This window comes from Suillus clintonianus (genome assembly GCF_016758775.1).
Source record: "Suillus clintonianus strain FC179 chromosome Unknown DEU56scaffold_1, whole genome shotgun sequence".
NCBI lineage: Eukaryota > Fungi > Basidiomycota > Agaricomycetes > Boletales > Suillaceae > Suillus > Suillus clintonianus.
This window is the reverse complement of record NW_024539225.1, coordinates 1,296,234-1,314,612: the sequence shown is the minus strand read 5'-3', so window position 1 is coordinate 1,314,612 and position 18,379 is coordinate 1,296,234. Positions and strand designations below refer to the sequence as shown.

General features: G+C 48.2%; 8 protein-coding genes across 8 annotated transcripts; 3 read left to right on the top strand and 5 right to left on the bottom strand.

Moving 5' to 3' along the window:
• Positions 1-49: 49 nt before the first annotated feature.
• DEU56DRAFT_721829 (RNase P subunit p30-domain-containing protein) lies at positions 50-1,450 on the bottom strand (the record flags this gene model as incomplete). Its single annotated transcript, XM_041347706.1, has 5 exons — positions 50-399; positions 468-547; positions 608-1,023; positions 1,077-1,249; positions 1,297-1,450. The coding sequence occupies 5 exons, from the start codon at positions 1,448-1,450 to the stop codon at positions 50-52; spliced, it is 1,173 nt and encodes a 390-aa protein (XP_041215925.1).
• A 319-nt stretch (positions 1,451-1,769) lies between these two features.
• DEU56DRAFT_764863 (tryptophan synthase beta subunit-like PLP-dependent enzyme) lies at positions 1,770-4,523 on the top strand. The gene is made up of 9 exons (XM_041350944.1): positions 1,770-1,851; positions 1,901-2,065; positions 2,115-2,208; positions 2,266-2,404; positions 2,456-2,552; positions 2,600-3,171; positions 3,219-3,261; positions 3,309-3,491; positions 3,541-4,523. Exons 1-9 carry the CDS (start codon positions 1,810-1,812, stop codon positions 4,273-4,275), a joined length of 2,070 nt encoding a protein of 689 aa, XP_041215924.1. The 5' UTR covers positions 1,770-1,809; the 3' UTR covers positions 4,276-4,523.
• A 93-nt stretch (positions 4,524-4,616) lies between these two features.
• On the top strand, positions 4,617-6,000 carry DEU56DRAFT_723036 (uncharacterized protein; the record flags this gene model as incomplete). Its single annotated transcript, XM_041347754.1, has 6 exons — positions 4,617-4,687; positions 4,735-4,880; positions 4,940-5,276; positions 5,328-5,432; positions 5,481-5,876; positions 5,928-6,000. 6 exons carry the CDS (start codon positions 4,617-4,619, stop codon positions 5,998-6,000), a joined length of 1,128 nt encoding a protein of 375 aa, XP_041215923.1.
• A 67-nt stretch (positions 6,001-6,067) lies between these two features.
• DEU56DRAFT_867482 (GTP-binding protein lepa C-terminus-domain-containing protein) lies at positions 6,068-8,612 on the bottom strand (the record flags this gene model as incomplete). Its single annotated transcript, XM_041355429.1, has 15 exons — positions 6,068-6,195; positions 6,249-6,368; positions 6,420-6,519; positions 6,575-6,614; positions 6,662-6,854; positions 6,909-7,034; positions 7,087-7,258; positions 7,307-7,372; positions 7,422-7,498; positions 7,552-7,695; positions 7,748-7,809; positions 7,862-8,061; positions 8,113-8,271; positions 8,331-8,385; positions 8,503-8,612. The coding sequence occupies 15 exons, from the start codon at positions 8,610-8,612 to the stop codon at positions 6,068-6,070; spliced, it is 1,752 nt and encodes a 583-aa protein (XP_041215922.1).
• A 510-nt stretch (positions 8,613-9,122) lies between these two features.
• DEU56DRAFT_723118 (mRNA splicing factor) lies at positions 9,123-9,754 on the top strand (the record flags this gene model as incomplete). The annotated part of the gene is made up of 4 exons (XM_041347757.1): positions 9,123-9,211; positions 9,260-9,419; positions 9,477-9,588; positions 9,645-9,754. 4 exons carry the CDS (start codon positions 9,123-9,125, stop codon positions 9,752-9,754), a joined length of 471 nt encoding a protein of 156 aa, XP_041215921.1.
• A 1,001-nt stretch (positions 9,755-10,755) lies between these two features.
• DEU56DRAFT_867479 (phosphoribosyltransferase-like protein) lies at positions 10,756-12,918 on the bottom strand (the record flags this gene model as incomplete). Its single annotated transcript, XM_041355428.1, has 9 exons — positions 10,756-11,167; positions 11,220-11,319; positions 11,376-11,449; positions 11,500-11,624; positions 11,674-11,897; positions 11,949-12,324; positions 12,371-12,456; positions 12,515-12,739; positions 12,873-12,918. The coding sequence occupies 9 exons, from the start codon at positions 12,916-12,918 to the stop codon at positions 10,756-10,758; spliced, it is 1,668 nt and encodes a 555-aa protein (XP_041215920.1).
• Positions 12,919-13,021: 103 nt separating this feature from the next.
• Positions 13,022-15,070, bottom strand: DEU56DRAFT_764822 (methionine adenosyltransferase). Its single transcript, XM_041350943.1, has 7 exons — positions 14,888-15,070; positions 14,807-14,838; positions 14,149-14,751; positions 13,922-14,096; positions 13,694-13,870; positions 13,587-13,646; positions 13,022-13,537 (listed from the first exon to the last, which is right to left on the bottom strand). Exons 1-7 carry the CDS (start codon positions 14,970-14,972, stop codon positions 13,491-13,493), a joined length of 1,179 nt encoding a protein of 392 aa, XP_041215919.1. The 5' UTR covers positions 14,973-15,070; the 3' UTR covers positions 13,022-13,490.
• DEU56DRAFT_764819 (phosphatases II) lies at positions 15,071-18,321 on the bottom strand. The gene is made up of 6 exons (XM_041350942.1): positions 18,229-18,321; positions 18,067-18,177; positions 17,847-18,012; positions 17,634-17,794; positions 17,451-17,579; positions 15,071-17,399 (listed from the first exon to the last, which is right to left on the bottom strand). The coding sequence occupies exons 1-6, from the start codon at positions 18,250-18,252 to the stop codon at positions 15,297-15,299; spliced, it is 2,694 nt and encodes an 897-aa protein (XP_041215918.1). The 5' UTR covers positions 18,253-18,321; the 3' UTR covers positions 15,071-15,296.
• Between the last annotated feature and the right edge of the window lie 58 nt (positions 18,322-18,379).

Here is an 18,379-nt window from a genome sequence, read left to right as displayed (position 1 = left end):
ATGACTATGACGTTCTGTAGAATAATATGAACCGATTATGTGGCAATTGCTAGACTGCACCAGCTTTCTCTCTATTCCCCCCTTTCTTCTTTTTTCTTCGCAACTCTCCTTTGGTATTGGCAGCTTCTCTGATTTTTTTGTTGACATGTCCGTTTGTCGTAGATTCGAGACCATCTTCGTCGCAAGTACGCTTCTTGCTTCCCTGGGGATCACGGGGGACTGCTTGAAGCGGCGTTAAGGTTGGGTTCGGAGATGATTGACTCGATGATTGCGAGATATTCACGTTGTCACGCATGTTCTCACCAACTTCGGTCTGTTGGGTGGGAGGCGCTGCCTGGGTAGCTCCCGGAACCACCAACCTGGGTTCTGATAGGACAGCTCGATAGGTTTTGCGTGCCTCTGTCAGGTTTCCAAAAGGAAGTGGAGCATCAGACTGCTGACGAAAGTGTTTTAATGAAACAACTTACGTGCACGCAAGATGAGCGATTTAGGTACGGCAACTGATGTATCATGAGCCAGATTTTGTGCCAGGTCCAGCAGCGTGAGCCTGAAAGGAAAGCCGACCAAAAACATGAAAAAGATCAATAATTAAAAGTGACAAACTGACAGATTTGCAATATCCTTTGGCCCTCTGTAGTCTGCCTCAGAGGCAACTCCGCCACTCACAACGATGGCTTTGCCCTTAGTCACCCGCACGACTTCTCGTGCAGCAGCCCACCAATTTCGTTTGCCACTCACGCCTGTATCAGTGACGCCGAAAGCCGACAGACTGGCTTCACTTTCGCCGCCAATGGCTCCTGCATAGTTGATTTCAAAAACTGCGCCGTTCTTTATGGCAGTTCTGACTAGTGTGTGCTTCAACTGAAAGGGCAGTCGGGGGAGCGTTAGAGGAAGGGAAATAATGTGGGCAGTTAGTGGTGAAGGAAGACTGTGTGTGAGGCAAGCTAGTGAAAATGTCGCGGAGGTCGTTGGCAGAAGTGCGATCACATCGTAGGGCTCGACAAGCGAGGTGTTTGCGTTCGTCTTGCATTCAAAATGGTTACGCAGCTCGTGGCCATAGAAGGCAGTTAACTCACCAAACCAAAGCCTTTCTCGCTGTCATTATCGAGAACTATTGTAAGTCGTTTCAAGAATACCGTCCCTGGCCTCGCCCTCAGCTGTGTAATGAGTCCATCGAGAATGTTGACATGGGTTTTTGGATCAATTTTCTTGTTCAGCGTTTGATTAAATGCAATCACAGTGTATCCTACTGCGATGCGATTAGCACTGGCTATACACAGGTCGAAGTAAACAGACAATGTTCAAGAAGGTCCAGACGAGCTTCGATTCCCTTTATCTGAGCAGGAGTGAAAGCTGTTGACGAGGATTGCTGGGGTTGTTTGTTTTTGTTCTTCTTTGGTTGAGAAGAGGGTCCAGATGCAGTGACCGGGAAATTAAGATCAAAGTGCATCTTTTGGTGGAAGCAGGGAGCGCTATGGTACTGATGCTCAAATAAAGTTCGTATGTAAGCCCATGCATATGTAAGCTAAGTAGGATAGGATGAAGCCAGCCGCGAATTACACCGCGAGCACTAGTGACCGACACCGTAGTCACTAGTCGTGCATCACAATCCATTGATCATAGGAAACAACGTCGTAAATTTGTCGTAAATGCATATTTTGAGCAAGTATTTCAAGGAGGTTTGGCGTTTCATGAATCATCAAGACGCCCAGTCACGTGATCGCTTAGATCCTCGATCACGGATGTTAAAAGGCGAAGCCTGCGCTCGAGTCACCTACGTTTCAGCCTCCTTTACCACATATCATTACCATGGACGCTCTCAAGGCTGTATTCGATGCCAAAAAGGCGGAAGTGAGTTGAATTTCTCTGAAATTTGTACTCGAATTGAAGACTTGCACAGGGAACACCAGCATTAGTGACCTTCGTCACTGCAGGATACCCAAGGACACAAGACACCGTGCCTATCTTGCTGGCCATGGAATCTGGAGGGGCAGACATAATCGAACTTGGTGTTCCCTTCTCCGACCCCATTGCAGATGGCCCAGCTATCCAAGAGACCAATACTGTACGTTTGATTGTCGATGTGCCAATCACTTGATATAGACGCGACACAGGTTGCTCTCAAAAATGATATTGAATACGCCACTGTACTTGGAATGTTGCGAGAGGCTCGAAGCCAGGGATTGAAAGCACCGGTCCTTCTTATGGGTATGCTGCATCCATCTCTGCGTGCATACCGTCTAGATTGACTGTCATCTCCACTAGGGTATTATAATCCAATGCTCGCGTATGGAGAGGACAAGGCAATCCAAGACGCTCGTGAGGCTGGTGCAAACGGATTTATTATGGTCGATCTTCCACCTGAAGAGGCCATCAACTTCCGTGACAAGTGCACAAAAGCAGAGTATGTTAATCGAGATCGTCTCGTTTTGTACTGATCTGTTTTGATCCCCAGCATGTCATATGTCCCCCTCATAGCACCATCAACATCTTTGCATCGCATCCAATTTCTCTCGTCCATTGCTGACTCTTTCATATATGTAGTGTCAAAGGTACGACCCGTTTGATGATAATCTATGTGTATCTGACCATAGTGAAGATGGGAACAACTGGCTCTTCTATTCTGGGGACGATGAATGCTGCCCTCCCAGATATCATCGCACGCATCCGAGAATACACGACTGTCCCACTGGCGGTCGGCTTCGGTGTTGCAACGCGCGCTCATTTCGACGTTGTCGCTGATGCTGGAGCAGATGGTGTCGTTGTCGGTAGCCGTCTCGTGAGCATTATTAAGGAGGCACCTCTCGACTCAATACCTCAAAATGTTGAGAGCTACTGCCTGGAGATCAGCTTGAAGGGGCAGCCTGCTCGCGTGCGGTCGCTGCTGGCTTCAAAACCTTCAACGCCTTCCAATAGTGCTTTGAAGACGTCCGCAACTGCCCTACTTCCTGCACGCTTTGGTCAGTTCGGTGGTCAGTATGTCCCTGAGGCGCTCTTCGATTGTTTAGTGGAACTCGAGGAAGCTCACAATTCGGCTATCAATGACCCCAAGTTCTGGGAGGAGTTTGAGAGCTATTACGGGTACATGAATCGCCCGTCAAAGCTTTACTTTGCAGAGAGCTTGACGAAACATGCTGGCGGCGCTCAGATTTGGCTAAAGCGTGAAGATCTGTGAGTCGCTTGCCGAAAATATTCACAATTATCCTAATACACTATAGGAATCATACGGGCTCGCACAAAATCAACAACGCCATCGGGCAGGTAGGATTGAATTTTCATGCCTTGCTTGTGTAATGACACTTCATCAGATCCTGCTTGCTCGTCGCTTAGGCAAGACGCGCATCATCGCGGAGACTGGTGCTGGTCAACATGGTGTCGCAACTGCTACCGTGTGTGCACGATTTGACATGGAGTGTGTCGTCTACATGGGAGCAGAGGATGTCCGTCGCCAAGCCTTGAATGTCTTCCGAATGAACATGCTTGGTGCCAAAGTTTGTTATTTTGTCCTGTGCTGTCCTACGTACATTGACCTCCACCTAGGTTATACCCGTCGAGTCAGGTTCTCGTACTTTGAAGGATGCCGTCAATGAAGCTATGCGCGACTGGGTGACCAACCTTTCTACAACACACTATCTTGTCGGCTCCTGCATTGGTCCACACCCATTCCCAACGATTGTGCGCGACTTCCAAAAGGTGATTGGGCGAGAGATCAAATCGCAGCTCAAAGAGGCCAAGGGAAAACTCCCAGACGTCATCGTTGCATGCGTCGGTGGTGGGAGCAATGCTATTGGAACCTTTTATGACTTCATTCCCGACAAGAACGTGAGGCTCGTGGGTGTGGAGGCTGGCGGTGAAGGCTTGGATGGCGATCGGCACAGTGCAACCCTTTCGAAAGGACAGCCTGGTGTACTGCACGGTGTGAGAACATACATTCTCCAGTCGGCCGCTGGCCAGATCATCGAAACACATTCTGTTAGCGCGGGTCTTGATTACCCCGGCGTTGGGCCAGAGCATTCATGGCTCAAGGACTCTGGTAGAGCGGAGTATGTTGCCGCGACGGATGAGGAGGCCCTCAGAGGCTTCCGACTTTGCACCCAGCTAGAGGGTATCATTCCTGCTCTTGAGTCATCACATGCTATCTGGGAAGGTGTCCGTCTTGCCAAAACACTGCCAAAAGATACCGATCTCGTCATTGTGCGTATCCAAAACTTTCTTCATTTGCGCGGCGCTCACAGAGTATATAGTGCCTCTCGGGGAGAGGCGACAAAGATGTAGAACAGATATCGGAATTGCTCCCTGGAAAATGGGCTGACAAGCTTGACTGGCACATAGTATGAGAAATCAGCCTCGCTGATCGGCTCTCATATAGGATTATCTCTGTGTGTAGTTGGCAACCGTATGAGCGAAGAAAAATAGAGTGGATGTTGGTTAAGTAGCTTCTTCCAATTTACGGCAGAATTTTAGACGATGTATGTACAGTGTAACATGCCACTTACGGCAAGTATGTATGACTCGACTCTGCTGTGGCAAGTCTTTTCCAGTGCATCCTTGCAAGTGACCAGTACTTCCCAGATATCCACACCGGCGTCTGTCCACAAAGAACAGAACTAGAAGCTATGGCTACTGACCCATCGAGTGTCGCAAACCAGCGAGTTGTTGAAACCCTTGCATCTAGATTGCGGAGGCGGTGAGTTGAAACCCCAGATCATACCCCTACATCACATATAATGGCAGGCAAGTTGTAGGATCCCGCGAAACTGCTCTCGAGACCGTTCTTGTCCTGAGACAGGTTATCTCAAAAGCACGATTCTCTAATATCGATCAACTTGTCGAAATTATCCGGTCCGTTGGACGAAAGCTTGTGGAAGCACAACCTAAAGGTTCCCCTCTGTTTCTGTTCCGTATGTTTTGGCATCTCATCATCTTGTATCATCGTCAGAACATACGGTTGGGAACACCGTGCGGAAAGTGCTACATCATATCCGGGAGGAATATCACACTGCATCGCAAGGGACTGCGGTTGTGTCGACATTAAAGGATTCCTTGTCGATTGCAAAATTCGTGTTGCAGGGACAACCACGGCAGCAGAATGTTCCACAAAAAACGACATTGACTGAGTCGCACGGAACGTTGAAGGAGAACGATGCGGATGATCCTGATGCATTTGCCCGAACGCTTAAACCTGTTCTTATGGAAGCCATCCAGGACGTCCTGGATGAGCTAGAAACAGTATACGATAATATCTCCAAAAATGCAAAAGATCATATACATTCCGAGTGAGTTTTCTCTCTTCCAAGGCCATTTACTTTGTTGCTGACTTCAGATAGTGAGATAATCCTGACCATCGGAAAGTCGAGTACTGTTGAAGCATTCCTTAAAGCTGCAGCACCCTATCGGAAATATACCGTTATCGTTGCGGATACTGCACCATCGTCCGTACCTGGTATTTCCTGTTATGACTCCTACTCATTGTATTACAGATACAGCGGACATGATATGGCTCAATCTCTGTCATCCGCTGGCATTTCAACAGTTCTTGTGCCCGATTCATCTATCTACGCACTCATGTCTCGCATCAACAAAGTCATGCTTGGCGCCCATGCAATACTAGCCAATGGTGGCATGTTTGCGATAACGGGATCACTGCTTGCTGCCACGGCAGCTAGAGCGCACAGTACCCCGGTTGTTATTTGTGCTGGACAATTCAAACTCACCCCGCAATGGAATTTATATCATGAATATGGCGCGCTCGATTTCGCAGATCCAAGTAGTGTGCTAGGATTCGAAGAAGGCAACCTCGTCGATAAGGTTGATGTGGTCAACCCCTTCTATGATTATGTCCGACCAGAGTTGATCGACGCATTTATTACAAATGAGTGAGTAATTATTATACGCGGGTTTAATTCTCTCCTCAACGCGTTATATAGTGGAGATCACCCTCCATCGTCAGTCTATCGCCTTATCAAGGAGGCATATGACGATGAGGATTACGAACTGTAGCAGAGTCACGTAGACCAAGCGCGCTGCGGACGCAATCTATCTTCCGCTTAAGCGTACTGCTAGCTGTTCACTTGTTCTTGGTGCTTAATATATCGAAGAAAGCTTCTTGGGGGAGGTCAACAGATCCAATGCGCTTCATCTTCCGCTTGCTCTCCTTTTGATTTTCCAAATGTTTCATTTTGCGCTCGTAGTGACCTATACGATAAATTTCATGAGCGGCAGGGAATCTCGGAGATCTGTTTATGCACCTCCATAGAGCCCAGCGGTGACATCTGCACGCATTGCTGATAAGGTCTCGCGAGCAATAATTTTCTTGCCAATTGCAGCCTGTATGGGAACTTCGAACAGTTGACGAGGGATCACCTTATCTGCGATGAATTTCAGCGCCAGCACATTGGAAGGTAAACTTCATCACGCACGAAGCTTCTTGACCCACATTCTGCCAACTTCATGTTGAGCCGATCGATGGACTATAAGAGCGAGTGCATCCACTGGTTTCCCATTGAGGAGGAAGACCATCTACATAATGTCAGGGAAATGTATGATGTATGATGCAAATACTTTCAATACGTACCTTCGCGAGGTCGCTAGCTTTGTACCCGCCATCTTCATAGCTACGGATGTTTCAGTGATCGTCCCTATTGATGTTGGCAATGCTCACTCAAAACTGGCATAGCCTGAGCTCCGGCTCTTCAGTTGATCAAAGAAATCTGTGACAATTTCACTGAGGGGCAATGTGCACGTCAAGATGGTTCGCGCAGACGCTTCTGACGTGCTTCCCGAATCCAGGTAACGGTGGTCAAGGTTCTCGGCACGGTGCGCAAAGCAAAGGTTCATCATCTCCCCCATGTACTCTGATATTTAAAACATGAGCAAGATCACTTGCGCCAATTTTAAGGAGTACTGACCTTCAGGCACAATGATAGTCGCGTTTACGACAGGTTCTTGCACTTGTTTCACTTTGCTAGATGTGTCTGATGTGTCTGGGAACTCCGTAGGATTGCTGATCATAATCGTTTTGTCCTTGTATACGACTTTTCTGATCTTCAGGTGTTGCTCAAATACGATGCTAGCGTTGTCACATACCTTTATATGGGACAGTTGGAGCAGTTATTATTATGTTTGCGTCATATTCATCTTCAAGACGCTGTCGAAAAACATCCATGTGTAATGTCCCAAGGAAGCCAAGGCGACACCCTTGCCCCAATGCGGTAGAGGACTCGCGTTGGATAGTCACGCTCCTGTCCGTCAGGGTAAGCTACGAAAGGGTAAGAGTAGGCAAAAGAATCCGAGTGTAAAAACGTGCCCTCTTGATAGATTCCTCGAGCTTGATGAAGTCATTGCTATCCACTGGGAACACACCGGCATAGACCTAGACCAGATAAGGAACCGCCAGTGAAGATTCAATATTAGAAACAAACCATAGCCTTAGATGGCTGGAATCCAGGCATAGGTTCAACAAGCACACCGACGCGATGGAGCGTGTCTCCGATATGAGCTGAGAGCAATGATCAGGATATGACTAACAGAGAAGGGTGACAGTCATCCTACCTTCAGAGGATTCTTTCATGTTGCACGCTATGTAGCCAACTTGTCCAGGCTGTAGACTCGATGTTGGCACCTCTTCAGGATGCATCACGCCGACTTCAGTGATCTCATATTTCTTTCGGGTATGACAAGACGCAATCCTATCCCCTACATGCCAACTAAGTGATGAGGGTAACGCGTGAACAGCAAATAAACCAACCTTTTTGAATGATACCATCCTGTACGCTGACGAGAGAAATGACACCCCTGTAGCGATCATATCTAAAGCACTACTTGAACCACAGAAGGGGAAGTAAAATAGACATATACGAACAGTGAGTCAAACATAAAAGCCTTGAGAGGGGAGTTTATGTTGCCAGAAGGAGGTGGTATGCGTTCCACGATAGCTCTTAGAACTGCTTCTACTCCTTGGCCAGTTTTTGCAGATATATGGAGAATTTCGCTCGGGTCAATGCCAAAAGTTGACTGGAGTTGAGCGGCCATTCGTTCTGGCTGTGATGCGGGCAAGTCTATCTGCAAAGTCGGTCAGATGATACCATATTAAATAGTTGAGCGAGATCTAACCTTGGTCAAGACAGGGATGATCTTCAATCCTCGTTCCTTGGCGATGTGAAAGACAGAAATCGACTGCGCCTGAACGCCTTGCGAGGAGTCTACCAGTAGCAGAGCGCCTTGACACGCAGCCAAGGATCGTGAAACCTCCCAAGCAAAGTCAACATGTCCCTGCGAAACAAAATGGTGCTAAGTTCCTCGTCAACACGAATTATGAACTATTTGATTACAGGGGTGTCAATGAGATTGAGCAAGTGCTGTTTCCCATGAACGGTGTGTATCATACTGAGGAGCTTCATTGGTCAGCCATTTTGAAAACAGAACATGTGTCACATACCTTGCTGTCTGGGCCTTGACTTCACGAACTAAATTATCTTCAACAAAAGCAAATCCATAGATGACCTACCAGTAATACCCCGCTCGCGTTCCACTTTTAGCTTGTCTAGAACCTGCTGGTTGAGTCCCGTTGACTTCGTTTGGATAGTACCAGTGAGCTGGGTAATTGAAACCATGAGAACCGAGGTTTATGCCAGATGAAGCGATAATACCTCTAACAACCTACAGCGATATATCTTGTTAGTAAAGAAATTTAACAACTTTACGTAGAAGCCCACCTATCTGCCAAGGTCGATTTACCATGGTCTGTGAGTTGAAGTTAGAAGAGACCGTACAGACGAAAGATTAACACTACCGATGTGCGCAATAATAGAAAAGTTTCTGGCGCGATTTAACATGTATAAGCTTCAGCTCTGGACGTATACTGGCGCGTCATTGTCGTACCTAATGACTTCACAAGGAAACTCTTCCATCCTCAAGGACTTGGGCGTAGCAGCCAGACATACTGTCGTAGAGCTGAGGTGTCTTGCAATTGACCAACGGACAGGTTGACAGCCCAGCAAGGTGACCTTGAGACACGCATGCCGCCAGCCAGGGAGCATTTCCCGACTTCCGAAAGCGCGAATTTCGAAGAGGTCGAAATTGCTGGTCACGCTGACTAAGCATATATCAGACCCTCCCCCACCATGTCACTGCAGGAAGCTTCAGACGCTCGAAAAGCGCGTTTAATCGCCCTAAGAAACCGCAAGGAGGGCATATCAACTGCAGCAAATGGGTACGCTATAACGAAATTTCAATGTTGCATTGTTTCAACCAGCCACAGAGATTCTGTGCTTCTCAGCAGGAATTATGACCCAGAGACAAGGACGTTGAAGAAACACTCAAAAAATGACGTCCTGACAACAGACACCGTTGAGAAAGCTATTGAAGGAGTAGCTGAAATGATCATTGCCGAGGATGAGCGGCAGCGTGCCCAAGAACTTGTATGTCAATTCCAATTACAGTGAACTCCCGCGCTTGAAGCTACTCATGTTCTTCAGGACGTGTTCAACATCGCCCCAAAACGGCCAAACTGGGATTTAAAGCGCGAAATGGAAAAGAAACTTGCGAAGCTGGAGCGAAAGACTCAAGAAGCTGTCCATACTCTCATCCGTCAGCTTACCATTCCACCCTGTCTTTACCGTCAATTGCTCACGCCTGATCAATAGGGCAGAGACTTGCTTCTCAAAAAGGGCAGTCGGACGACATTCTAGGGGCAATGAATGCGCAAGAGAAAGCATTGGATGTTGATGACCAGCCGTCAGACGAGGATGAATGAAGCAGCTCCTTTCTCTCTCGCGTCCACTGTCCGCCTTGTGGTTATGGTTCTCGTTTCTTCATCTGTACGTGAGCTGAATATCACCCTAGCACTACAGCCTCCATGTGATCGCAGACCCGTGGCACGAACACGTCCAGGCGCACATTCCTTGCACCATGTATATTAAATTTCAAATTGGCAAATTAAACGAGGGGGCTATGCAAAATCAGTTCAAACCCGTGGGGCAATATAGCGGTTTGGACAAGGATATAGATTGCGAACTTCACGCAAGCACTTGCTCTCGGACGATCAAGGGCCAGTCTCGTCGCTTGCCCGCGTTGGCCTCATATTGTCAGCGTGGCAAGTTCTCAATCGCATTGCCTGTGTGCTCTTGCTGATAGTATCATCGTATTCAGTCCCCTCTACCAATTGTGCGTGCCGAAGACATCAAGCACCATCGTCTGAGACTTAACTCATTGTTCCTGCTATAAGCAGTCTGTTATACAGTGTGATATGATTGAAACAGTGCTGGAACATTGCTCTGTAGCTACGCTTCTGCGTCTGGAACAATCATATCCCGCTCGTCACGTTTCCTTGTCTCCTTACATCATACCTTGATCCACTTGCACTACTGGTGAGTCCCATGCATTTCAACAATCTCTCTCATGCTATGAAAGAAATACTTCTCGAGCTCTAAATTTTGGGACAGACAAGTAATACGTACACCCGATAATCTCCAGGAGTTCAGGCTAAGCTACTCACTGCAGTCATTTGTATTGTGTTTGGCAGGTACCCTACAAAGTGAGTATGAGCTTGTAGCGTTGCACTCTCTCTGTAAATATCGCGTATGCACACAATTAGCCATCTATATTCAATTAGCATCTACTAGATACACACCCCTCTAACCCTGAGACACTCTACATAGCGATACTTCGCGCGTGAATTTTCTCTGCGACGAAATTATAAAACAGGGGATAATGATAGATGTCTACTCAGAGTCTACGCAAGAACACAACTGGATGTCAACTGACATTCCAGGTGTTATGCAATCCAACTGTGTCATCCGCGCGATTGATTGGGCCGCTAGACGCCGCCATGTTCTCCCGATCGTGGAATCCATTGACCATACTGCCTTCACCTTTGCCTTCCCGTGAGTTGGTGCCCAACTTGTGTTTGGCGTTGTCTGCACGCAGCATTTCCAATTGATGCAGATACTCCTCACTGACACCACCAGTGACATATTCACCTGTGAATACGGAGCAATCGAAAGTTGGAATGGACGGGTTGAATTGTCGTACAGACGCGATGAGGTCTGGGAGAGTCTGGAACACGACAAGGTCTGCACCGATGGCCTCAGCTATCTCCTGAGTGCTGCGCCCTGATGCAACGAGTTCTGTCCTTGAAGGCATATCAATACCATAGACATTTGAGTACCTAGCAGATGTTTGTCAACAATGTGGTGAGGTTTATTGCTAGAAGGAACTACCGTATGGGTGGTGCACAGCTTGCGACGATGACTTTCTTTGCACCAACATCCTTCGCCATCTGGATAATCTCTTTTGAGGTGGTGCCACGAACGATGGAATCTGAAGCCGTGTGTCAAGGTAAGACCTAATGATTATTCAGTCGTTCCACGACTTACCATCAACAAGGAGGACGTTCTTCCCAGAAAACTCCAAGGCCATGGCGTTCAGTTTCCGTCTGACATTTTTTCGTCTTTGAAAAACCATCAATATCGTGGATCCACAGAAACAAATATGTCTGACCTCATTTGTTGACCTGGCATAATGAATGTCCTACCAACATAGCGATTCTTGATGAAGCCCTCTCGGTAAGGCAAATTGAGTTTTTGGGCAAGATTCAAAGCTGCAACACGAGAAGTATCAGGAACCTGCAAACATGTCAAGAAAAGTATTCGTGGAACGGGGGAAACCGCTAACGGGAATGACGACATCCACTGTGATGCCACGTTCCTTTAAAACCTTGTCAACTTCGACCGCAAGCGCATCGCCCATGGCCATTCGACTGCGGTAAACACTGATGCCGTCGAGAACTGAATCGGGGCGAGCGAAGTAGACAAATTCAAAGATATCGGGTGCGAAGGTCGCATGCTCTGCAACACGTTTCCTTGAAACTCCTGATCGAGTGATTATCACCGCTTCGCCTACCGCGCCCAATGTCAGTGACTGCAATTGGCGTAGAAAGAAGGACCGACCAGGCTTCACATCCTCCCATTCGCTAAAGCCTAGAGCATCAGCAACGATACTCTCGCTTGCAAAAAGGTAGTCTTTTCCAGAGTTGCTACTTCTAGAAGCCACCCCGACGGGTCGTATGCCATTTGGATCTCGGAACGCAATGATACCAAAACCAGCAAGCATCGCGACACACGCATACGCTCCTGTGCACTGCTTCATAAGACCTCCTATGGCATTGAAGATGTCGTCTTCATTTATACGAAATTTTCCTGTCTGCTGGAGATTGTTGGCAAAAAGGTTGAGTAGAAGTTCGGAATCGGACGAAGTATTTATATGTCTGTGTGCGGTGGCGTCCATAAATTGTAGGAGCGAAGGACCGTCTATGAGGTTCCCATTCTAATCACCTTCAGTCTCGAGTGACAAGTCACGGAAACAAACTCACATGCGCAAATACAATACCATAGGGTGAATTGACGTAGAACGGTTGAGCTTCAGCGTGGTTCGAGCTTCCAGCAGTCGGATAACGAACTGCAATGCGCTATATCAGATAATCGTTGGCAGGATCAGGTTGCTCCCGAGGGCTTACCATGGCCAACGCCCATCCCTCCGATCAATTTGGAAATGGACTTTTCATCAAAGACGTCCCGAACCATACCATTGGCTTTGCATTGAAAGAATCGGCCCTTTGGGCCACAAGTCACGATACCACATGCATCCTGTCCCCTGTGCTGTAGCAAAGAGAGACCTTCACTAATTTCTGGTGCTGCATCCGCTGATGGATCATGGAGCAGCAGCCCTAAAATACCGCACACTAAATCGGAGATCTGTCAGAGGATCTAGCACTGAGACGATCAAGAAGCAAACTCACTCGCGATGCAGGGGTGAAATGAAAGAAAACTTGGAAGCTGGGGCGATGCCCGTTCGCGCGATAAACGTGCAGGGACTATTGGTTACAAGCCGAAAACTGCCCGACGAAAAACTGCCATGCATGTGTTTCATCACTTTGCCGTGATAATATTTTCCTTGATAAATCTGACCTCGGTCCGTATATGTACGAGCTACGCACGTGCGCCACCTAACAACGAATTTTCACCCTGGGACTGGGACCCTGAAACACGCTTGTAACTTTATCAGTACCTTTATCACCCTTCTTCCCCAGACCTTATCTACTTGAACTTGACCGTTGTGAACAGAGCCCAGGCTCGCAGAAAACCCTCACTTACACCATCCGAGAATAAGCAGACCATAAGCTTTATTTGAACTCATGCTAATCACTCCTAGAATCACTGAAAAATACGCGGTTGAACGCGATTGTATTCTTCGGTACTACGAGGGGATATAGTGGATATAGGTAGGGCATCAGCAATGTGCAACGTAGTTGGGATCTTGTCGCAGGTAATGGTCGTGATAATAGACAGCGTATCGGCTGTGGAGTAGAAAGCGATGGTGTGCAATAGTCTACAAAAAGGTGCGTGCGATGGTGGATGATAAATTAGGGAAGGATGAACTTCCTATGCTAGATGAGAAAAGAATTGATAGGACCGGGTGAGATAAAGGAGTGATTACAGCTTAAGCTGTTTGGGCTTCTCCCAAGTGTATGCTGGGTTACCTTTACGGGAATCAGTTTCTGCGCTAGACCTAACAGCGCTAAAACATACCGAAGTGGCCATAAGATGCGGTCCTGAGGTAGTGGGGTTTCTGGAGGTCAAGCTCACGCACTAGAAGACATTTGTCATTTGCCCTTCTTCAGATACAGAAGACATACCCATAACACCAGGACGGAGATCCCAGTTCTTGTGGATGATCTCGACGAGCTCCTCAATCGACTTTTTGCCAGTGCCGTACGTGTCAACGTGGATAGATAAGGGTTCGGCAACACCGATAGCGTATGAGAGCTGAACAAGGCAGCGACGAGCGAGGCCGGCAGCAACAAGAGATTTGGCTGTACGAGATTTAAAATACCATACAATCGATCTAAGACTGATGAACGTACCGATCCAACGAGCAGTGTACGCTGCAGAACGGTCGACCTTGGAGAAGTCCTTGCCTGAGAAGGCTCCTCCACCGTGTGCACCCCAACCACCGTAGGTGTCCACAATGATCTTGCGGCCAGTCAAACCGGCATCACCCTGAGGGCCACCAATGACGAAGCGGCCAGATGGTTGGATCTAATCCAACTCGTTAGTTGCAAGCGTCGCTAGAAAGTAAGACTTAACGTACGTGGTAAACGATGCGGTCATCAATCAGGTTCGCGGGGATGACCTGCGCGACGATCTTGCTCAAAATTTCTTTGCGAAGCTCCTCGGTAGAGATTTCCTCAGCGTGCTGGGTCGAAATAACGACCGTGTCCACACGCAGGGGGATCATCACACCACCGTCATTCTTGTACTCAACGGTGACTTGAGTCTTAGAGTCAGGGCGCAACCAGGGCAGAAGACCTGATCGGCGAGCATCGGCCATGGCACGGTTGAGCTTGTGCGCAAGCATGATAGTCAAAGGCATGAATTCCGGGGTCTCATCGGTGGCATAACCGAACATGATACCCTGGTCACCAGCACCGTGGTCTTCCAGAGAGCCGTGGTCCAGACCTTGAGCGATATCAGGAGACTGCTGCTCGATGGCAACGAGAATGTTGCAGGTCTTGTAGTCGAAACCCTTGGAAGAGTCATCGTAACCAATTTGTTTGATTGTGTTACGAATGATTTTTTGGTAGTCGAGCTGAGCTTTAGTGGTGATCTCTCCGAAGACCATAATCATGCCGGTCTTTGCTGCGGTCTCACAAGCAACCTTTGACCATGGGTCTTGCTCAAGGCAAGCATCGAGCTGCGAAACTTATCAGATTGTTTCCCGCCATCATTGATATCGAGTGGGTATTCACAATAGCATCCGAAACCTGGTCACAGATTTTATCTGTTACAGATTAGATTCATGGCAAAACTGCGACCTTGACGAAACTAACCAGGATGACCTTCACCTACAGACTCAGAGGTGAACAATATATGCCCAGGTGCAAGAGTAGCACGCGCATGTCCGTTAGCAGCCATGAAAGATTAGAAACGCTGGAAAAAGAACGAGGAAGGAGTTGGGAAGGAGGGAAAGAAGATGGTGAGACCAACGATTGCGAAAAGAAACAATTAAAGCCTCAACATGGCTTACATAAGCCGTGCATCACGCCATCCTCTGCCATCCACTTGTCAAAACACAACACAGTTACGTCCTCACAATAGATAGCAGACTCAAACGTGGCATAACCAGATTCCCATGAGTTTCAGATATGATGGAGGGAAAAAGTTCAATTGAGCCTTCACAGCATATGTAACGTGGGTCCTGAAAGCTTGATAGCGGCTGATAGCCAAGCGAACTAATTATTACAAAAATCCTACACCAAGAGGATCTGTATTTATCGAGGGAGGTTGATCTTCCTGTTCTATAACAAGGCTTTCATCAGACACAGCCGTGAGATAGGGTACACCGATATTATGGCTCTGCCCAGATATTCGGAATTCTGACGAGTCGTTTGACTCCAGGCGACGAGGTGGATGTGCGACTGTTGGGTCAAGCGGTAATGGTTTCCCATCGAAGAGATCTTGTGACAAGGAGGTTTGTCTAGGCGATCTTGACCTAGTAGTACTCCAGGGATTATCGGAGGGAAGGACATGTGAAGTCTTCTGCGGTTTCATACTATCCCAAGGGTTATATGATGATCCGGCGGCAGGATATGCCTGGCTGGTTACACGATAAGCAGAGTGATCTCCATCTCCAAGACGCTCACGAGACTGAAGCTCGGAGAATTTTCCTTGGCCATCTTCGTTATCTCCTGATGGCCTCGGTAACGCCTTGAAGTCCTTCGCAACTCCATCATAAGCGTCCTGCATCGCTGAGAATGCCGCGGTGGCATTCGAGGATAATTTTCCCCACACTGATCTCACTCCGGTGTTATAAAACACATCCGCGGAATTGGCCGTCCGAGTGCGACCCAAGGATGAAGAAATGCTCCCTGGAGATGATGGTCGAAGGGGAGGGCCAGAAGGCCGCAATGATGTGGGGGACGGAGCTGCGACATTGTCTGTAGTTGTTCTCTGAGGAATATCTGGTAATGAGGACCATAGTCCGCGAAGGCCCGCAGTCAGCGTTTCAGACGCAACGCTGGATGGCACAGCAGAAGGATTCGAAAGATTTGGCGTTCTGGCAGGTGACGGTGGAAGTGGTATTCCCGCGGGAACACTGATTGAATTGACAGGGTCATCTTCCACTGAATCGCTTGGGGGTGTAAATTCGGGGCCCTCCTTTGTCTGAAAGACAATTATCCTCCCATTCATCTCTTCTTCAGTCCTGCCATAAAGCTCGTGCCAAAAACGAATATCCTTGGAATTCGGATAGAGCACGCCCATGTCAGCTGAAGGATCTCTACTTGAGGGATCATCCAAAGAGGGATCGTATGCGTCGTTCTTGTTCTGTTCCAGCTCTGATGTTGAGTTGAAAAAGTCCCAGATACAAGCTGCCCGCTCTGAGGGAACAACGCCATCTTCACCAGTTCGTCGTTCTCGTTCACAATTGTATAAGAAGTTGCCGAATTGGCACGAATAGAGATGATATAGCAGTTGGCGAAGGAAGCGCTCATTAAACTCAAAGCGAGAAGGGTACTGACGCTGCAGCTGCTGAACGCACTCCAGGAATTGGTGAAAACATGGGCTCGTCTCCTTCAGGTGGCTTTGGGAAGCGAATCGATTCTGGACAGAAACCAGGAAGGCCTGCGCCGCATCAGCGCTAGTACTCGTCCCCCCAGTGTCCGGTAGCGAGGTAAAGAATTTGTCGGAGGACAGGTGCCCGCACCGGTCAAAAAATTTGTGCCCGAAGGATACCCAATCTTTCTCGATGAGTATCTGGAATCCCCGGATTGTGCGATAATAGGGATCCAAGCATAACTGAGCCAAAGCCGATAACTGCGATGTTCGATCCCAGCCATCTGAACAATGGATGAGGACATGTGACGAGTTAATGTGAATGTTTCGAACAATGAGGGCTGCGCCTTCCAGTATATTCGACATGTGTCTGAGCCATCCAGAACGACGCAGCGCCTGCCGGTCGACAACAACAAGCTGTTGTGCTTCACCGGGGAGGCTGCCGGTAACGCTTGCAGCGACGTTGTCAGCCTCGCGCAATACGTCCACCACCTTGGCAAGGGCCTCACGCATGGCGTGTATGTGGTCTATGCCTGAATATACCTTCTTGGCGTCCTTATAGTTATCCATATTTTCCGTGCCTGCGCCTTTGGCTGTGTTGGCCACAGCATTGGCAGTCGGCCGTGCGTCAACTATCAAATTTGTGCTAGTGGCACCGTAAACGGGTCCAGATGGGCGTAATTCCGAGAAATGATGAGACTGAAACACAGCTTCGACGAGTTTCTCATCTTGAAGTGAGCGGTTCTGCTTAATGCCCACCATCGGCTGGCTTGATCTTGTGATGCTGCCCTGAATGGGGTAAATTTAACAGTGTACCATCTCAGGTGCCCGGATACTAACAACGTTTGCCCAGTGCAAGTATGTGAGTGCAGGTATTCGGCATTTGCTGCGGTATTTGGAAGCGTATCGCAACGTTGAGTCGCTAATGCGTGACGGGACTACCAGTCGTGACGGGTAGGTAGGGGAGAACTTTGAATTGATTTTTAGACACTGGATAATTCGAAAGGGAAGCCTGATACTTACAGTGTAGTCTTTGTTGATATCAGTGAATCGCCAAGCTTTCGTACGAGTTCCAACGCCCATACGGCCGAATTCTTCTCTTGGAGAGTAAATTGACCATCCACCCGTAGCATCGAATGGCGGGTTAGGGGTGTAGAAGAATGCATACAACTGGTTGACAGAGGCTAACAAATGTTAACAATCGATGTGACTTGAATCGAGGGATTGAACGCTTACTACACACGGTCAGCTCTTTGACACTTTCAAATACATCTATGGCGTCCCGTTCCTTCTCGAAGGACAGCGAAAACGTTTCAAACATCCGAGTGTGAAACGTTAGCGGGCTCTGTCCATGCAATGTTTGCGGGAGCTTCAATACAAGAGATATCAGCGGGTAAGGTACCTGCAGTACAAGTTATCGAGTGCAGCATGTCATGAGCCGGAATGTAGAACTCGCCCACATCTCCTCTTTCTTAGAATCCTCATACCGAAATATAAGGTGATGGGCAGTGAGGTGGAGAGATCCATAATGAGCCCCGCCGGACTTGCCGCATAATACCTTTTCCACCTGCACATGCACTATTGAGCATATCTATGGTGCATTCCACGCGCAGCGCACCTTTGAGACTCTGATCGAATCCATCTATCTGCAGCTGGTGGAAGTGGAACACAACTCGACCTTAGCAGACCTTAGCCCAAGGCTCAACGTCAGACGGAATCAATACTGGCATGTTTGATCCTATTTACACTGATCATGGACTCCGCCCGAG